The 14,344-nt window shown below is 31.1% G+C and overlaps 1 protein-coding gene across 1 annotated transcript; it reads right to left on the reverse strand.

Annotated features, from left to right (window-relative positions):
- Window positions 1-8,920: 8,920 nt before the first annotated feature.
- On the reverse strand, window positions 8,921-12,891 carry LOC105770593 (amino acid permease 6). Its single transcript, XM_012591865.2, has 7 exons — window positions 12,473-12,891; window positions 12,119-12,352; window positions 11,764-11,857; window positions 10,781-10,995; window positions 10,487-10,629; window positions 9,739-9,966; window positions 8,921-9,541 (listed from the first exon to the last, which is right to left on the reverse strand). The coding sequence occupies exons 1-7, from the start codon at window positions 12,816-12,818 to the stop codon at window positions 9,116-9,118; spliced, it is 1,686 nt and encodes a 561-aa protein (XP_012447319.2). The 5' UTR covers window positions 12,819-12,891; the 3' UTR covers window positions 8,921-9,115.
- Between the last annotated feature and the right edge of the window lie 1,453 nt (window positions 12,892-14,344).

Raw genomic sequence — 14,344 nt, forward strand, 5'->3', positions numbered from 1 at the left:
AACAGAACCCGCCTTATATAAAGGCGCTCAAAGCATGAAAATTCCGTGAAAGATTAAGATTAGGGTTTTATATGAAATTACAAAAGCAGGTCTTCGAATTAATGACCGTTAAGGCGGCGTTGCTGGAAATGAATAAGGGGTGTTTTAGATAATTCGCTTTGAGGCGGTTACGGATTTGTGGGGCCCGCAACAAACGTTTGTTCGAGACGAGAGCGATGATTATTAAACAACAAACTTCTTGGCTAAGTAGCTTTTCTCTTCGTCTACTTATCTTTGCCACGTCAGATGTTGGATTCGGACATTTTTTTTTCTTTCTTCGGCCCAAAGAAAGTAGACATTTAAAAAGAAAAAAAAATGAATTTATGCCTTACATTAGGTCAACCCCCCAAAATGCCGACTTTTATACTCTCAACTTCCCTTCAAATCCGTGTTCCAAACTTGCAAATTAAGTATTCTATTTTTTAAATACTCTGATTTAAGTTTTAAAATAATAAATATTATCGTAAAATTATTTTTTTAATAATTTATTATTTAAAATATATTATTAAAGTTTGTACTTTAATCCTTAAAGTGAACAAAGAAATCTCAACCAATGGTCTACAATGGTGTTTACTTTTTTAATTTTAAATTTAAATATATCTTCGTTTCATAATTTTTTTTCTTTCATTCGCATTCGCATTTTGGATGTCACATAATCCAATATTTTTAACATAAATTAATATATATTTTAATTTTAGTTTCATAATTGAAAAGCGCTTAATACATGTAGTATAGGTCATCAAGGGCCCAAAAAAGAGGCCCAGCATGCCCAAACAAAAGTAAACAAAGGCCAAGCCCATTCCAATAAAAAATCACAAAGAACCAAAGGGCACTAGCACCTTCACCAACCGGCAACCGCCACCAGGCAATGTAGTGAGCTCCGGCCATTGAGAAAGGAGCACCATGTCTTGACCCGTCTTCCACTTCCTAAACAACCGGAACAAGAAGAACCCGTAGCAACCATAAGCAAATACCCACCCATCTTCAACTAAGGGTCTATTTGCTTCATGAAAAACAGTTTACAAAAAATAATTTTTGAAAAATGAACTTATTTGTTAGAAAATGTGATATTTTCTTTTTGATGATTTTATGTAAAATATTTTTATGGTATTTGGTAGGTTTTCTAAAAGATTCTCTTCTTATTCAAAATAATTTTTGACATATTTTTAATTTTTTACAATTAAATAGTATTAATTCTCATAAATATAGTAATAATTATAATTTAAATTACATAAATAAATATGTGCTTGTAACATCTCCTTTAAACACATTAATTGAGTAATATTAAAAGCAATTGTAAAAGATTGATTTGGTTCAAACAATAAAATCATGACTATTGATATTCTTCACAACATAATACTGGTGGCTATTTTTATAGACTTACATAATTCACAAATATAGATAGGATCTTAATAGTTCGATGCCACGTGATTTATGACCAATAATAGTTGGGTAGTTATTAGGAAGGACTAACAATGATATCAAGAACTACCGGAACACCAAACGTAAGAAGAAACTCTACCCATGAATATGACTTCTCAATCCTAGAAAAAACCACCACCATTAGCATCTTCTCATCACACTCCTTTTGTTTCATTTCAATCTTTATCATCCTTATATAAAGACTGAATTATTTATCACACTCCAACCAGATCTTTCACGACCTATAAGCCAATGTCATCATTTCAATCTAATATTTTGTATAATGACAACACTACTTTGGCTACTAATTATTCTATTATTCACACTTTGGAGACTTTGGTGAATTACATGCACGGTTACTAATAAAGAAAATTATTTTTCTCATGTTTGCGAGTGCACCAAGTTGAAGTTCATTTGATGTTAGCTCTACCCATATCAGTTTTGGCAAAGAGATCAAGCAAGAAGACGAGTAATTTTCAAGTTTTGGTCCCTTTAATGGGTATGAAGATAATCACAATTTCACGTTGTGTCTTGAGATTAAAATGTTAACTAATAAATAGAGAAGCCAAATGGATATAATTTAAACAATAACATGACATGAAACATAAAAGAAAATAGTTTCACATTTGCTACCTCATATGCTAGAACTAACATTAACAGACATGTCCATTGCATCAAGGTTCATGGTTTAGCCCTATTGAACAACACAAAAACTAGATTGATCATAACCCAATGGTTGACTGCAATTAAGCTACTAGAATAATCATGCTAGAGCATAGAAATTTTGCTCCCACTCTTTTAGTACCTAAAAAATAATTAACAAACATGATTTAAATACTTCCATACCCGACATTCACTCCCAAAAAAAAAAAACCATACCCGACAAATCCTCTCGTTTCTTACTAAGTAATTTGTTGTTATTATTTCAGGCCTAAATTTCTTTTTATTATCATTTCAATAGTATAAAATTTACGCAAAGCTATTACTTCCCAGATGTTCTAAATATACATTCTAATAGAAGTATATTGTTGAGGTATAAAATCCAGACAAGCATGAATGGGTCTGTTTCCATGAAACATAATAACCTCTAAGGTAATTAATTTATATATATATATATATATTTAAAAATGGTTATTCTTTGAATATTTTATAATTTTATAATTATTTTTTAAAAGGGAAATTTATTAATTCATTCTGTGAATGAGTCCATACAATTCGGAAAAAAACAACAAACATCGGTCGTAGGCGGTAAAGGATAAACTCCATCGATACAACAAAGGCTTCAGCCTCAATATCAATAGTATATTATGACACATTGACAATTGGCTCTGTCATAAATCAAGCATGACATATCTGAATTGATTGTAATTAGCACTTAATACGATAAGGAAATCGGTCTTGAATGGTCCAAAGTGACAAGCAAAAATCGACAGAAGAACTGAGGATCCACCAAACTGGAGAGGACGGCAACAAAACCATCTGTAAAATCACTTGCAAAAGCAATACTACATGTATAAGCAAAAAAAGAGAAGAAGTAAACTATTTGGAGAAAGAAGAGAAAAGTTTTTAGAGTTTCATTAAAGAATTGTCTTTAAAAGATTAATTTATTAATCATAGAGATGGTAGTTCTAAATAATGGATTTATATAATATATAGTTTTTAAATTATTTGTTCACGTGGCATATGAGTTAAATAGTATTATATCGATGTAAAATACACATTGACTACCACAAAAGTTGTCATGTAAATATTGTTAAAAAATTAATGTTTTAGTTTCCATTTCTTTTAAAGAAAATTAACTTAACCTTCTTTGAACAGTTAATGGTCAAAATTTAATTTTAAAAAATTAAATTAATAAAATATAAATATTAAAATTAAATTTATCATTATATTTATTTTTTAAACTCAACTTAGATTTATATCTGATAAAATTTTTTTAGGGTTTTTTTAAGGTTTGTATAGGAAAATTCTTATATATTTAATGTTTTTATAAATCAATCATTACAATTATAAATTGCAGAGCATATTTAGCAACTCATTACAATTAATACACCTATGTCAAACTCACACGTAGTGATATTTGCATCTTAGACTTCAAAGTTTTGAAAGATTTCTTACCATTAAATTTAAGCCTCATCCACTTGTTAGTAATGGAGAATTCGGTTCGGCTGAGTTGATTTTTGTGATTTTTTTCCGATAATTGGATTTGATTTTAGGTTTTTATTTAATTTAGGGTTTTAGGATTTATTTTAATAATATGAGTTTTTTAATGATCTTTTAGATATTATTATTAAATTATTGTTTGATGTATTGGTGATGGAATTTTTAACTCCACAGCGAGTTTAAAAATTATTAGTGGAGCTTTTAGACTTTAAAAGTAAGGTTAGGGGTTAACAAGTGCATAAGGTATAGCAAAATATTTAAAATGTTTAAAAAACACATGACAGATTTTTAATTGTTTGTGGAATAAATAAAAATACATTGCTAGTGTATCAAATACTAACCCTTAAAATATCAATTAACGATACTTCACAATTTCTTAAACCTGCTAATAGAATTAAAAGAACATTAAATAATATCCTTTATTTAATAAAGTCTCAAACTATTTTTTATAAATATTTCTAAAATAAAAATTCCATGATTTTACTTAAAATATTTTATATAAAATGTTTTCATCATAAAAATATTAAAATAATTATAAATCAAATACAAAATTTATATTAGTTCGAGTATTTAATTTGTATATTTGTATTCCAAAAATCTTTCAAACAATTCGACTTAGATCAATTTTTATTTTTCCTAATTTTTTTATTTATCCTAATCATTAATTTATATTTTATATCTCACACTTATTTATAATACCTTCATCTTCTTTTTCCCATTTTGTTAAGATAAACAGGTTTTATTAATAACTTATCGAGAAAGACAAGCTGGTGCAACATAGCATAATTAAAAGACAGAACATTTAGCAAGTTTTATGAGCGCTGAATCCATTGGATTTTGATGACCCTAAAGTTTGTGTAGGAGATCCCCGCATTCGAGAATGATTCAACCGAACTTGGACCAATCTTCCTCCATTGAGTGGATCGCAAATGAAGCCTTTTTAGCATTCATATTGATTGTCCCTTCTCTCTCAAAGTTTTGGATCCCCCACCTTAATGTCTGTCTTAATGCCAACAGTTCCACAACCTATAGAAACTCGAAGATGATAATGCAAGGGCCCTCATAAAAGAACCCTCACTTTTTTGAACAATCATTCCCATTCCTTTCGAACTATGATGCATCAACCCAACAACACGACCCTCCTCCCATAGTCATGATCTCATTTGAAGCTATTCACGCCACCATACAGAGGGCCAACAGCTTGTGCATGTTGCAACTCCCTTAAATTCCTAATAGCTGAGTTTATGATGATTGAACCATGTAAATCAGAGCTGTTCTAGACCATCTCCTTCCTCGCCCACCAATGATGCAACATCCTTTAAACCAGTTCAAGGATAATGCTCCATAAGGACTATGAAGCATTCAACAATTGATACGTTAGACACTACATTAATATAATTCCAATGGTCGACCTAGCATTAACATCCTTTAGGACAAGAAATCAACATATGGTTAATGTCTCCATCGGTTCTACGATACTTGCAAGTAGTCTCAAGGTCAATATCCTTCTTTTTAAATACATTCTAGTTCATGGATACCTAATGAATTATGGGTCTTTAACCAACAGTTTGAAAGTTTATGCACTAATATATTTATCAAGTACACGTTCTATCTCCTCTTTCTTTTTCCATTTAAATATAACAGTTCACGATTAATTTTATATTTTTTCATATACTAAATAAACAAATTCAATTAAGTATTTTCGCATAAGAGCCCTTTTCTATATGTAATCTATTAGTTATATAAAACCTCATGAAGAAAAATAAAAAAAATTCTAACATTATTTTTAATATTTAATTTTACGTACAAATTAATCTCTTATAAAAATAAGTGTGATGTTATTAATTATTCAACCTAAAACTTTAATTTAAATTAATATAAAGTGAAATTTGATTTAATTAATACGCTATATTCTTACATACTAATAAAGACAATCATGAGAATTATTTAAAAACGATATTAAACTAATATGAAATTCGACTCTCAATAGTTTTTCCATAAATTTATTTTCTGTAAATTACTACTCATTTGTAGTAGAAAATTCTGCTTCATTCAGTTTTTTTTTTCTTTGGTTTTTATGCAAGTCAAGATTTCATTATCATTGGTTACAGCTTCAAGATTAAATAGAATTGAAGAATAAAATAAATACAGGTCAACGGCGTGCTCTTGTGTTTATTTTCTTAGCTCTTAAATTCTTCCAAATGTTTGGTTACAACAAAAATGTTGTCAGCAGTGAGTTGGTAAATTTGACAAACTTAAGTTTTGTTTTCTGTTTTCCATATCAAACAAATTCCAACCAGAGTTTTTTCTTCTACGTTGAAAATCTCGAAGGATTTGATGGTAAGCCGCAAACATCATGGGAAATGGTTGTTGTTTTCATATAGAAGCCATGTCAAAAAAACCTTATTGTTTGAATTTAATTGAGACTTCATATTAAAATTTAAAGTCAATTCTTTATTATAAAAGGTATTTTAGTTTTAGAATTTAGGATCTTGAATTGGTTTGTTTCATTTAGAGTAGATTTTTTTAAAAAGGGAACATGGGCGGGGATGAAATAGATCATCGGACTGCAGCAGTTGTGGTAATTGTTTGTTTCAATCCATTCTACTTCACTATTTGAAATTACTATTTGACCCTTGTATATTTATAACTATTAAAGGGTAAGTGTATGTTATAAAAAACCCATATGTTTTATGTTTAAATGTTTTTCTTGAATAATTATGTTTAAATATTTATAAGTTTTAAAAAGATTGAAAATATTTTAAAATTAAAAAAAAAGATTGAAAATATTTAAAAAAAACTAATAAAAATTAAATTGAAATGGCATGGCATGAAGCGGGGATGGATGGATGCATCCAACATCCATGGGGTGAGTGGTTTTCAAAATTAAACATCCATAGTGGAGCGGGGGTGAGTGATGGGACAAAACACATCAACTATGAAACAATAGTAAATTTGACAATATTCGCACCCCAATCCTGTTTCATTGCCATCCAAGTTGCATGAATTGATATCTAAACTTTTTTTAGACTTATTTAGTACTAAAATTTGGAATTGATTAATCGAGCTAGTTCATAACTAATCAACTCCAATTTTTATTATTATTGAAATTCACAGCCAATAACACGATACCACTTGGCAAGCTACACCAACCAAGCATAAAATCATAATAAGGAAAACTATAAAAATTCAAGAAACAATTCTAAAATTATATATGAGAAAAATCCAAAAACTGAAAAAAAAACTGAAACTTTTATAAAAATATTAGGTTTTTATACTATTATTCTTTTAACATTAATCTCATTATAGTTTCTTATCATATATAGTTTTTTTTGACACAATGTCTAGAACTATCAATAGCTCATCTCCAACCCTTAAATAAGAGGATAATGCACTTTAGCGCACTCGAACTCACATCATCCTATACTAGCAACAATGTCTATGCCAATTGAACTAAAACTCAATCGACTTTTATAACATTATTTTTAATTATAAAAACATATAAAATAACTAAAAGTTATACCTCTAGAATGAATTTGAATAAATGTACAGCATGATTAATCTAAATCTAAACACTTGTTTATTTAAGTTTTTTATGCACATGAAATAAAAAATTATAAGATTTTTACATATTATTATTCTTTAGAAATTCTAAAAATCACATTAACAATTAAATATTTATAACTTCACGTCTACCAAGTATAAAAAAGGTTTAATGGTGTAAAAAGGCTCTCAAACTTTTTCAAAAAAACAATTAAGCCTTTGCTTTTTCTTTTTTTGCACTGAATTGGGTATTTGAACTGTCAAAATGCATAAAAAAGGGCCTCAAAATTTTTCAAAAAAAGCAATTGAGCCCCTAGTCTTTTTTTTTTTGCACTAATTGGGTACTTAAACTGCCAAATTACATCAAAAAGGCTAAGGGTGGATCTAGGGAGAAGGCTGACAGGGGCCTCAACCCCCCTAAAATGGAAAATTTTTCATTTAGGCCGTTTATAATTTATAAAATTTTAAATTAATAATGGTAAAATTGCACTTTGCCCCCCGAATGATAAAAAAATGATTTAATCATCTAAAAATTATAAAGATATAGGCTATTAAAATGACGAAATTATATTTTTACTATCATAAAAATATATAATTTAATTTCGTCACCCCCAAACTAATTTTCTACCTTCGCCCCTGCTCCCCCTTAGTTGTAATTCTGGATCCGCCACTAAAAAAAATAACGTGGTTAACAATTTCCCAATTCAATTATTGATTAATTCTAAAAAAAAATTTACGTACCAACTAAGTACAAGTTACTAAAGTTTAGAGGCTAAAATAAACATTAATCCTTACAAAAAAAAAAATTAATATAGATGTGTTCATAAGTTAAGCTGAATTGTGATCTAATTTTAAAAAAAAGTTTAATGCTTAGGCTTGAGCCCGACTCGGTTTAACTTGTCGCAATTGTCATGGGTCGCAGATTAAAACCCGTGATGAATGCGCAAAGATTGTCTCATAGAGGTCAATTGATTAAATGTGGCTCATTTAATCCACTTGCACTGACCCGATTCAAGAAATACATGAAGAAGCCTATCTACTTGAAACTTTAATGGTCCAGTGAAACACTCCAGTAAAAATAGAGTTGCTACGGTAATTATTGTAAACCTCAAGGGATAAAGATGTATAGAGTTTAAGTCTCTTAAGACTCTCATCTTGTAGATAAGCAACAATTTTAGTCGTCAATGTAATTCGATTTATACCGTTAAATCTACAAGAGCTCAACTATAAATAAATGTTTTTCCCCTCATTTGTAATCACTCAATTATAAACCTTCAAAGTAATAGAATACTTTTGAGAGCATTTACTCAAACACTTGGTGTGCAATATTTTCCTTGTGGCTTTTTTGTTCGTTCGCTGCTCTTTCGTTTTGAGTTTGCTTTACTTTGCTTTGGTACCTTAATAGAATTTGAACTTAAGAAATCACCCAAGGTTGTGCGATTTGCAAAACTAATTAAATTTTTAGTCCCATAACACAATGGCTTATTTTACTATTTAAAAAGTAAAAATTAATATTATATTAATATTTTTATATTTAAATAAAGAAAAAATATTTAATTTGAAATCAGAAATCAAACTCACTCAAAATTGAAAAATCCTTGTTATTACCCACTCGCACAAATCACTTAACCCATTAGAACATTCAATGCCATATTCCGTTAGCCCATTGCATCATTAAAAGAAGGCCCATATCTGCATCCCGGTTAATCCAACCGGCCCATCAAACATCACAAACCAGTACTTCAACTAGTCATGTTTAACAAGTTTTTTTATAGTAAAAACACGACTTTCTGAACATTCTCTTTCAGAAAGGTAACACAAAATACATACAGGCAGTGAATTTTGATTTGGAAAACAAAAGCAAAGGGAAAACAAATTACAGTTGTCCACAATTTCTTATATTTTACATACAATCAAAGCACTGTAGGCAAAAGGATCCCTAATGCCTTCATTCCTGAGTCTGAAACGGCTTATATGTCTTGAGGCTTTGAATCAGTCCCTGAACCGATCCGGCTGCAGCAATGAGCGACACGATCAAGCAAGCCCAGCTTAGTATTTTCAGCCACGTCCACCTGAAAGAGTATTTGGGCAGATTCGTTTGAGCAATGTGCATCTCTATGGGGAAGTAGACTGTTAATGGCCAAAACGAGCCCGCCCCGATAAGACCCAAGAAATCGTTGAAGAATGGGAAAATCATGGCTACCACGGCTGTCACGACAACGTAGGATGTCCTCCACACCAGCCTGAACAAGTTGAGGTAATAAACACCGTAGCATGGAATGTCAACGGCGTGTTCTCTTGTAATGAACTTGCTATCAGGCCATTGCCTGGCGCACCAGCCTTCGACGAATCCGAATAAGGGTTGGGCAAAAACCTGGATGCACGTTGGAATATTCAATGGAAATGAACTTGTTTCATGTATATATATACGTATCTGTGTGTGTATGTATGTATGTATGTATGTATGTATGTATGTATGTATGTATGTATGTATGTATGTATGTATGTATGTATGTATGTATGTATGTATGTATGTATGTATGTATGTATGTATGTATGTATGTGTTTTACCTGGTATGCACCAATAAGATGGATGGCAATGCAGATGTTGGCGAAGTCGATCAACCAAAAGGGTTCGTAGAAGCCGAAGCCGGTGAGGAAATTTCCCGGTGCGTCGTTCCCGAAGGCTGCGTATCCTACGAGGCCGCAAAGTACGTAGAATAAAGTGGTTGTTGAGACACCTAGGGTGGTTGCTCTCTTCATTGATTTGTTCTCTGGTGGGCTCGATTTGATCGTGTCCTGAAATCATAAGAGAAACCAAAAAAATAAATAAATAAGAGCATGACTTTCATATGCCTTTGTGTATATCCCCTTTACACCATTTAGTAGAACAGCAAGTGCTAGTTATCGATTGCTACGAATCTAAAGTCTGCGCTTTGGAAAATGATTCTCTTTTTTTTAGATGGGACAAAAAACAGTTGAAACTCAACTTAGCTTTGGACGTCACAATCCGTTGCTAATAGGTTCTTGATAACTGATAACAAAAAAAACAAAAAAACAAAAAAAAAAAAGGTTGGAAAAGGAAAGGTTTCAGTACTTTTTCCTTTTGGAAAAAGGCAATAGAATCTGTGGACCAAATTCTGCAGCATTTTGGCCATAGGAATCTTTTGGATCTCTATTATCTTACATATCTATCTTATACAGCCAAAACTTGACTAAGTATCTAGAAACGAAAGACAACCAAGTCTTCCATTCCGGCATTTAAATCAGGCACACATTTCAACTTTCATACAATCATCACATGATCTTATATACTCGCCTGAATCTCAACTAGGACGGTAGAATAAGCATAGGCAAAGGCAATGTCTCCAATAGCTTGGAATGTCCTCCAAATCTTTTCAGATCCTGACACGTCCACCCCTACTGTCACTCCAGTTAAGGTTGTCCTTACAGGTTCACCACCTTGATGTAATCCAGGGAACAGTTTGATTTAGATTAAATTCAAGCCACTTTATCAAGTAAACAAAACAGATTTACTAAACTGATCATTGATTTTGTTTGTTAATTTTAAGTGGGATATGCTACTGTCATTCTTATTAGATGTTAAGGTTACCTGCAACTTTAGCTATGGAGAGCCCAAGGCCAATGGAAGAATAAGCGAAAGACATGATGGCTGCGAGAATGGATAGCCATGACAGGTTGTGAAAATTTGGGATTTGGCTGAGAACGATTTGGATGCAAGCAAAGATGACCATGAAAGGGTTGTTTGATGTTTGGCACTTCACGTGATGGCCATGCTTGTGGAAGCAATTTGACCTTTTGACAGCCCTGGTCAAAATGCAAATAGCGCACAACAAAAACAAGCAGTTAATAAAATCATTGTTACTGTAAAATTTTATAGTAACAAAAGGGGAGGGGGATGTAGTTTAATGTATAAGTAAGAGAATTTTACACTTACACCTAGGGGTGTTTAGTCGGTTAACCGACCCGAAATAACATTAACTGAATTAACCGACCTTTTAAAATTTTTAACCGTTAACCGAATCAAAATTTTTTCAAAAAAATTAACCGAACCGAAATTTTTTCGGTTAATTCAGTCGGTTAACTGAATTAACCGAAAATTATATATTTTTTATTATTATTTTTGGTTAAAAATTAACTGAACTAATCGAATTATCCGAATTAATCAAATTACCCGAATTAACCGAATTGAATCACTACATAATTAAAAACATTACATAAGTCTTTGAATCACTAACATTACATAAGTCTTGAAATTAAATTATTTTTATTTATTAAATTATTTGTAATTTTTATGATTGGATTGGGTTGGGTAATTGGGTTGGGTTAGATATTTGGGTTTGGATTGAGTTTAGGTAAATAGTGAGCCTATTTATATATTATAATTTTATTGATTAATTTTTTTAATTAAATCGAAAAAATTCGGTTAACCAACCGTTTTCGAACCGAATTAACTATTAACTGAAAAATTAAAAAATAATTAATCGACTCCCGACCGAAAAAATTTATTAACCAAATTCGATCAATTAACCGAATTTTTTCGATTTTACCCAAATTTTGAACACTACTACTTACACCATGCTAATGGATGCGGTGATAGTGTAACCAACAGTTACTCCAACAAGATTTGCATATTGAGCCAATCCACAAAGTTGGACTTTTCTTCCTCCTGCAAAAAAGATAAGAAAAATATAAACATTGAATATGGTGTGCTTCCATTAATGTTCGTGACAGAAAATCGACTTGGATTTTGGGATTGAATTGAAATATCTACATGGGGAAGTAGTTTTTCTCTTTAAAATATAGTATATTATTCTTGGAACTGTAAACATGTTAAAGAGGTAGCAGTAGAGAAGAAATAATACGTAGTGAACACTAAATAATCATTTAATATAGTATTAATGTGAAGATTAACCGGTGAAATTAGTACCTAAGTAAGCTCTAACAACATCCATGTAGGTGTAGTTTCGCTTTCCGTGGACAGGATCAGGAGCTCTATAGCAATCAGCAAGGAGGGTGGAGGTGAAGTAGGTGATGAAGGAGAAAGCCATGAGGACAGCTGGTCCAACCACCCAACCCAACTGGGCAATTGCCCACGCAAGAGATAGTACTCCAGAACCAATCACAGCAGTGATAATATGAGCACTTGCAGTAACCCAAGTCCCTTCAAGTAAAAAAAAAAAAAAAGAAATCAGGATCCCAAAGCAAGAACAAGCATATTGAAAGAAGAAAAATGACCATGCAAAAAAATAAGCATTTTGAGGGGAAGAAAACAAATAACTACCGGTTCTTTTCGGCCGACCATCATCATCCAAGTTCTTGCAGATATCACCATTCTCATAATCCCCAGGGTTTCTCTCAATGAACATGCTAGTCTTCTGCATCTCTTTGGCCATCTCTTCAGTTCGCCTCAAAGCTCTGTCTCTCAAGTGTTTCAAGCTAATATATTGGAAAAGTAAAGAGCAAGAAGAGATACGGAGTTTAGAGAGAAAAGGCAAGCATATATAGGCATGGTTGGAGAGGCTTGGGGCAGTGGGGCAGTGGGGCAGTGGAATCACTGAAAGTGTTTTGGGCACGTTGGATGGTCGTCGTTTGGAGCTTGTGGTCTTCACTGATATCCCCACTCTCATACTAAGGTTTTGGGGAAAAATAATGATATTCCAATGGTAACCAACGATCCATTGTGATATTACAACAAAGCTGGGTTTTGACTATGCCACTTTTCTATTTACTACAAGTAGTAGGTTCCATGATTTGGGGTTTGGGAAACTAAAACTAAAACTAAAAGCGAGCTACCCTTTTACCCCAGCACTCCGAGGAACACGCGTACTTCGAAATTTGATTGACCCCTCCACGGTCGACATTCGATGGTGTGATGAATAATATCGGAGGCAGGGAAAGATCATTTTCTTATGCGTTAGGTGCTCAAAGCAATGCTCCTAATGGATTCTTTGATTAGATTTTTTGGTAGTTCAGGCCTCATCTATAATGACATATACTAATCACTTTCATTTTTGTTAATACTAGTTTTTAATGCATGTGATTCCTAATTATTTTGTTAATAAATTTAACATAATATATATGGATTTTCAAGCTGCGGTATTTGAAAATTTAATATTTTAATCAATATTTCCATTAAAAATAACAACTCAACCTTTTTAAAAGGTTAATAATAGATTCAACTATTTTTAACAGGTCAAGAGCACTAAATTTATAAATATAAAAATAGAATAAAGTCTTCACCATTAAAATTATGAGACAGATATAATCTCCATAGATTTTTTAAGTCTTACAAGTAAAATCAAAGTATTAATACAAATACATTTTCAAGGAACCACAAGTATCAAACTATTATGGCACAGATTTTCTAAGGAATTACAAAGTAAAACCAAATCATTAAATTATAACTAGAATAAGAACTAGTCTAGTTCAGACTAAAGCCAACAAACTGGACTAAAACCCATATATGTCAATTGCACTTAGAATCAAAGACCCACACATATAATTGTGTGTGGTGGATTTCGAATTTGGATACTCAATACCGACAACCTCAATGAAATGAATTATAGTAAAAAAAATAAAATTACCATCAAGTATATTATTATTGACCACTTTTTTAAAAAAAATCAGAAATATATAACAAACATTGTATTTTATTTTATATTCGTGAAATTAATAAATAAATTGTATTCTATTAAAATCATATCTATATAAAATAATTATTTTATTATATTAAAATTTAAAATAATATTGAAGTAGTAAAAGTATCAATGGAAGGATGAAGAAAAGTGTTAACAAAAGTTTAATAAAACATTAAAATAATAAATATTTTAATGAAAAAAACGTTGAATAGAAATAAAAATAAATAAAATATTAAGATAATTAAGAATGTTAAACAAAGAAAGAGAACATAACGTGAATGAAAAAGAAAAATAGTATTGATCAGGCAAAAGGGAGTTTTACTACCATATTTTCATACGAGTGTTTATTTTAATGCAATGCGTTAACTGTGGATAAACATTTTATCTATCCAAAAGAGCTCTAACTATTCGATTATCACATCGTTAAACTCTTTATAATTTGTTTGGTTATGATTTTAGTTAATTAAGTTTTAGCTTATAAATTCATTAATTCTAAATTTTCGTATTCAACTGAA

The sequence above is a fragment of the Gossypium raimondii genome, chromosome 5, assembly GCF_025698545.1.
Source record: "Gossypium raimondii isolate GPD5lz chromosome 5, ASM2569854v1, whole genome shotgun sequence".
Classification (NCBI taxonomy): Eukaryota; Viridiplantae; Streptophyta; class Magnoliopsida; order Malvales; family Malvaceae; genus Gossypium; species Gossypium raimondii.

What these genes read in the sequence shown, in the direction of transcription:
- LOC105770593 (XM_012591865.2), bottom strand. Translation starts at nt 12,818, where the DNA reads ATGAGAGTGGGGATATCAGTGAAGACCACAAGCTCCAAACGACGACCA. An exon ending in TGGTCGGCCGAAAAGAACCG is followed by an intron (nt 12,353 to 12,472) that starts GTAGTTATTTGT and finishes TTTTACTTGAAG; the next exon opens with GGACTTGGGTTACTGCAAGT. An exon ending in TGTTGTTAGAGCTTACTTAG is followed by an intron (nt 11,858 to 12,118) that starts GTACTAATTTCA and finishes TCTTTTTTGCAG; the next exon opens with GAGGAAGAAAAGTCCAACTT.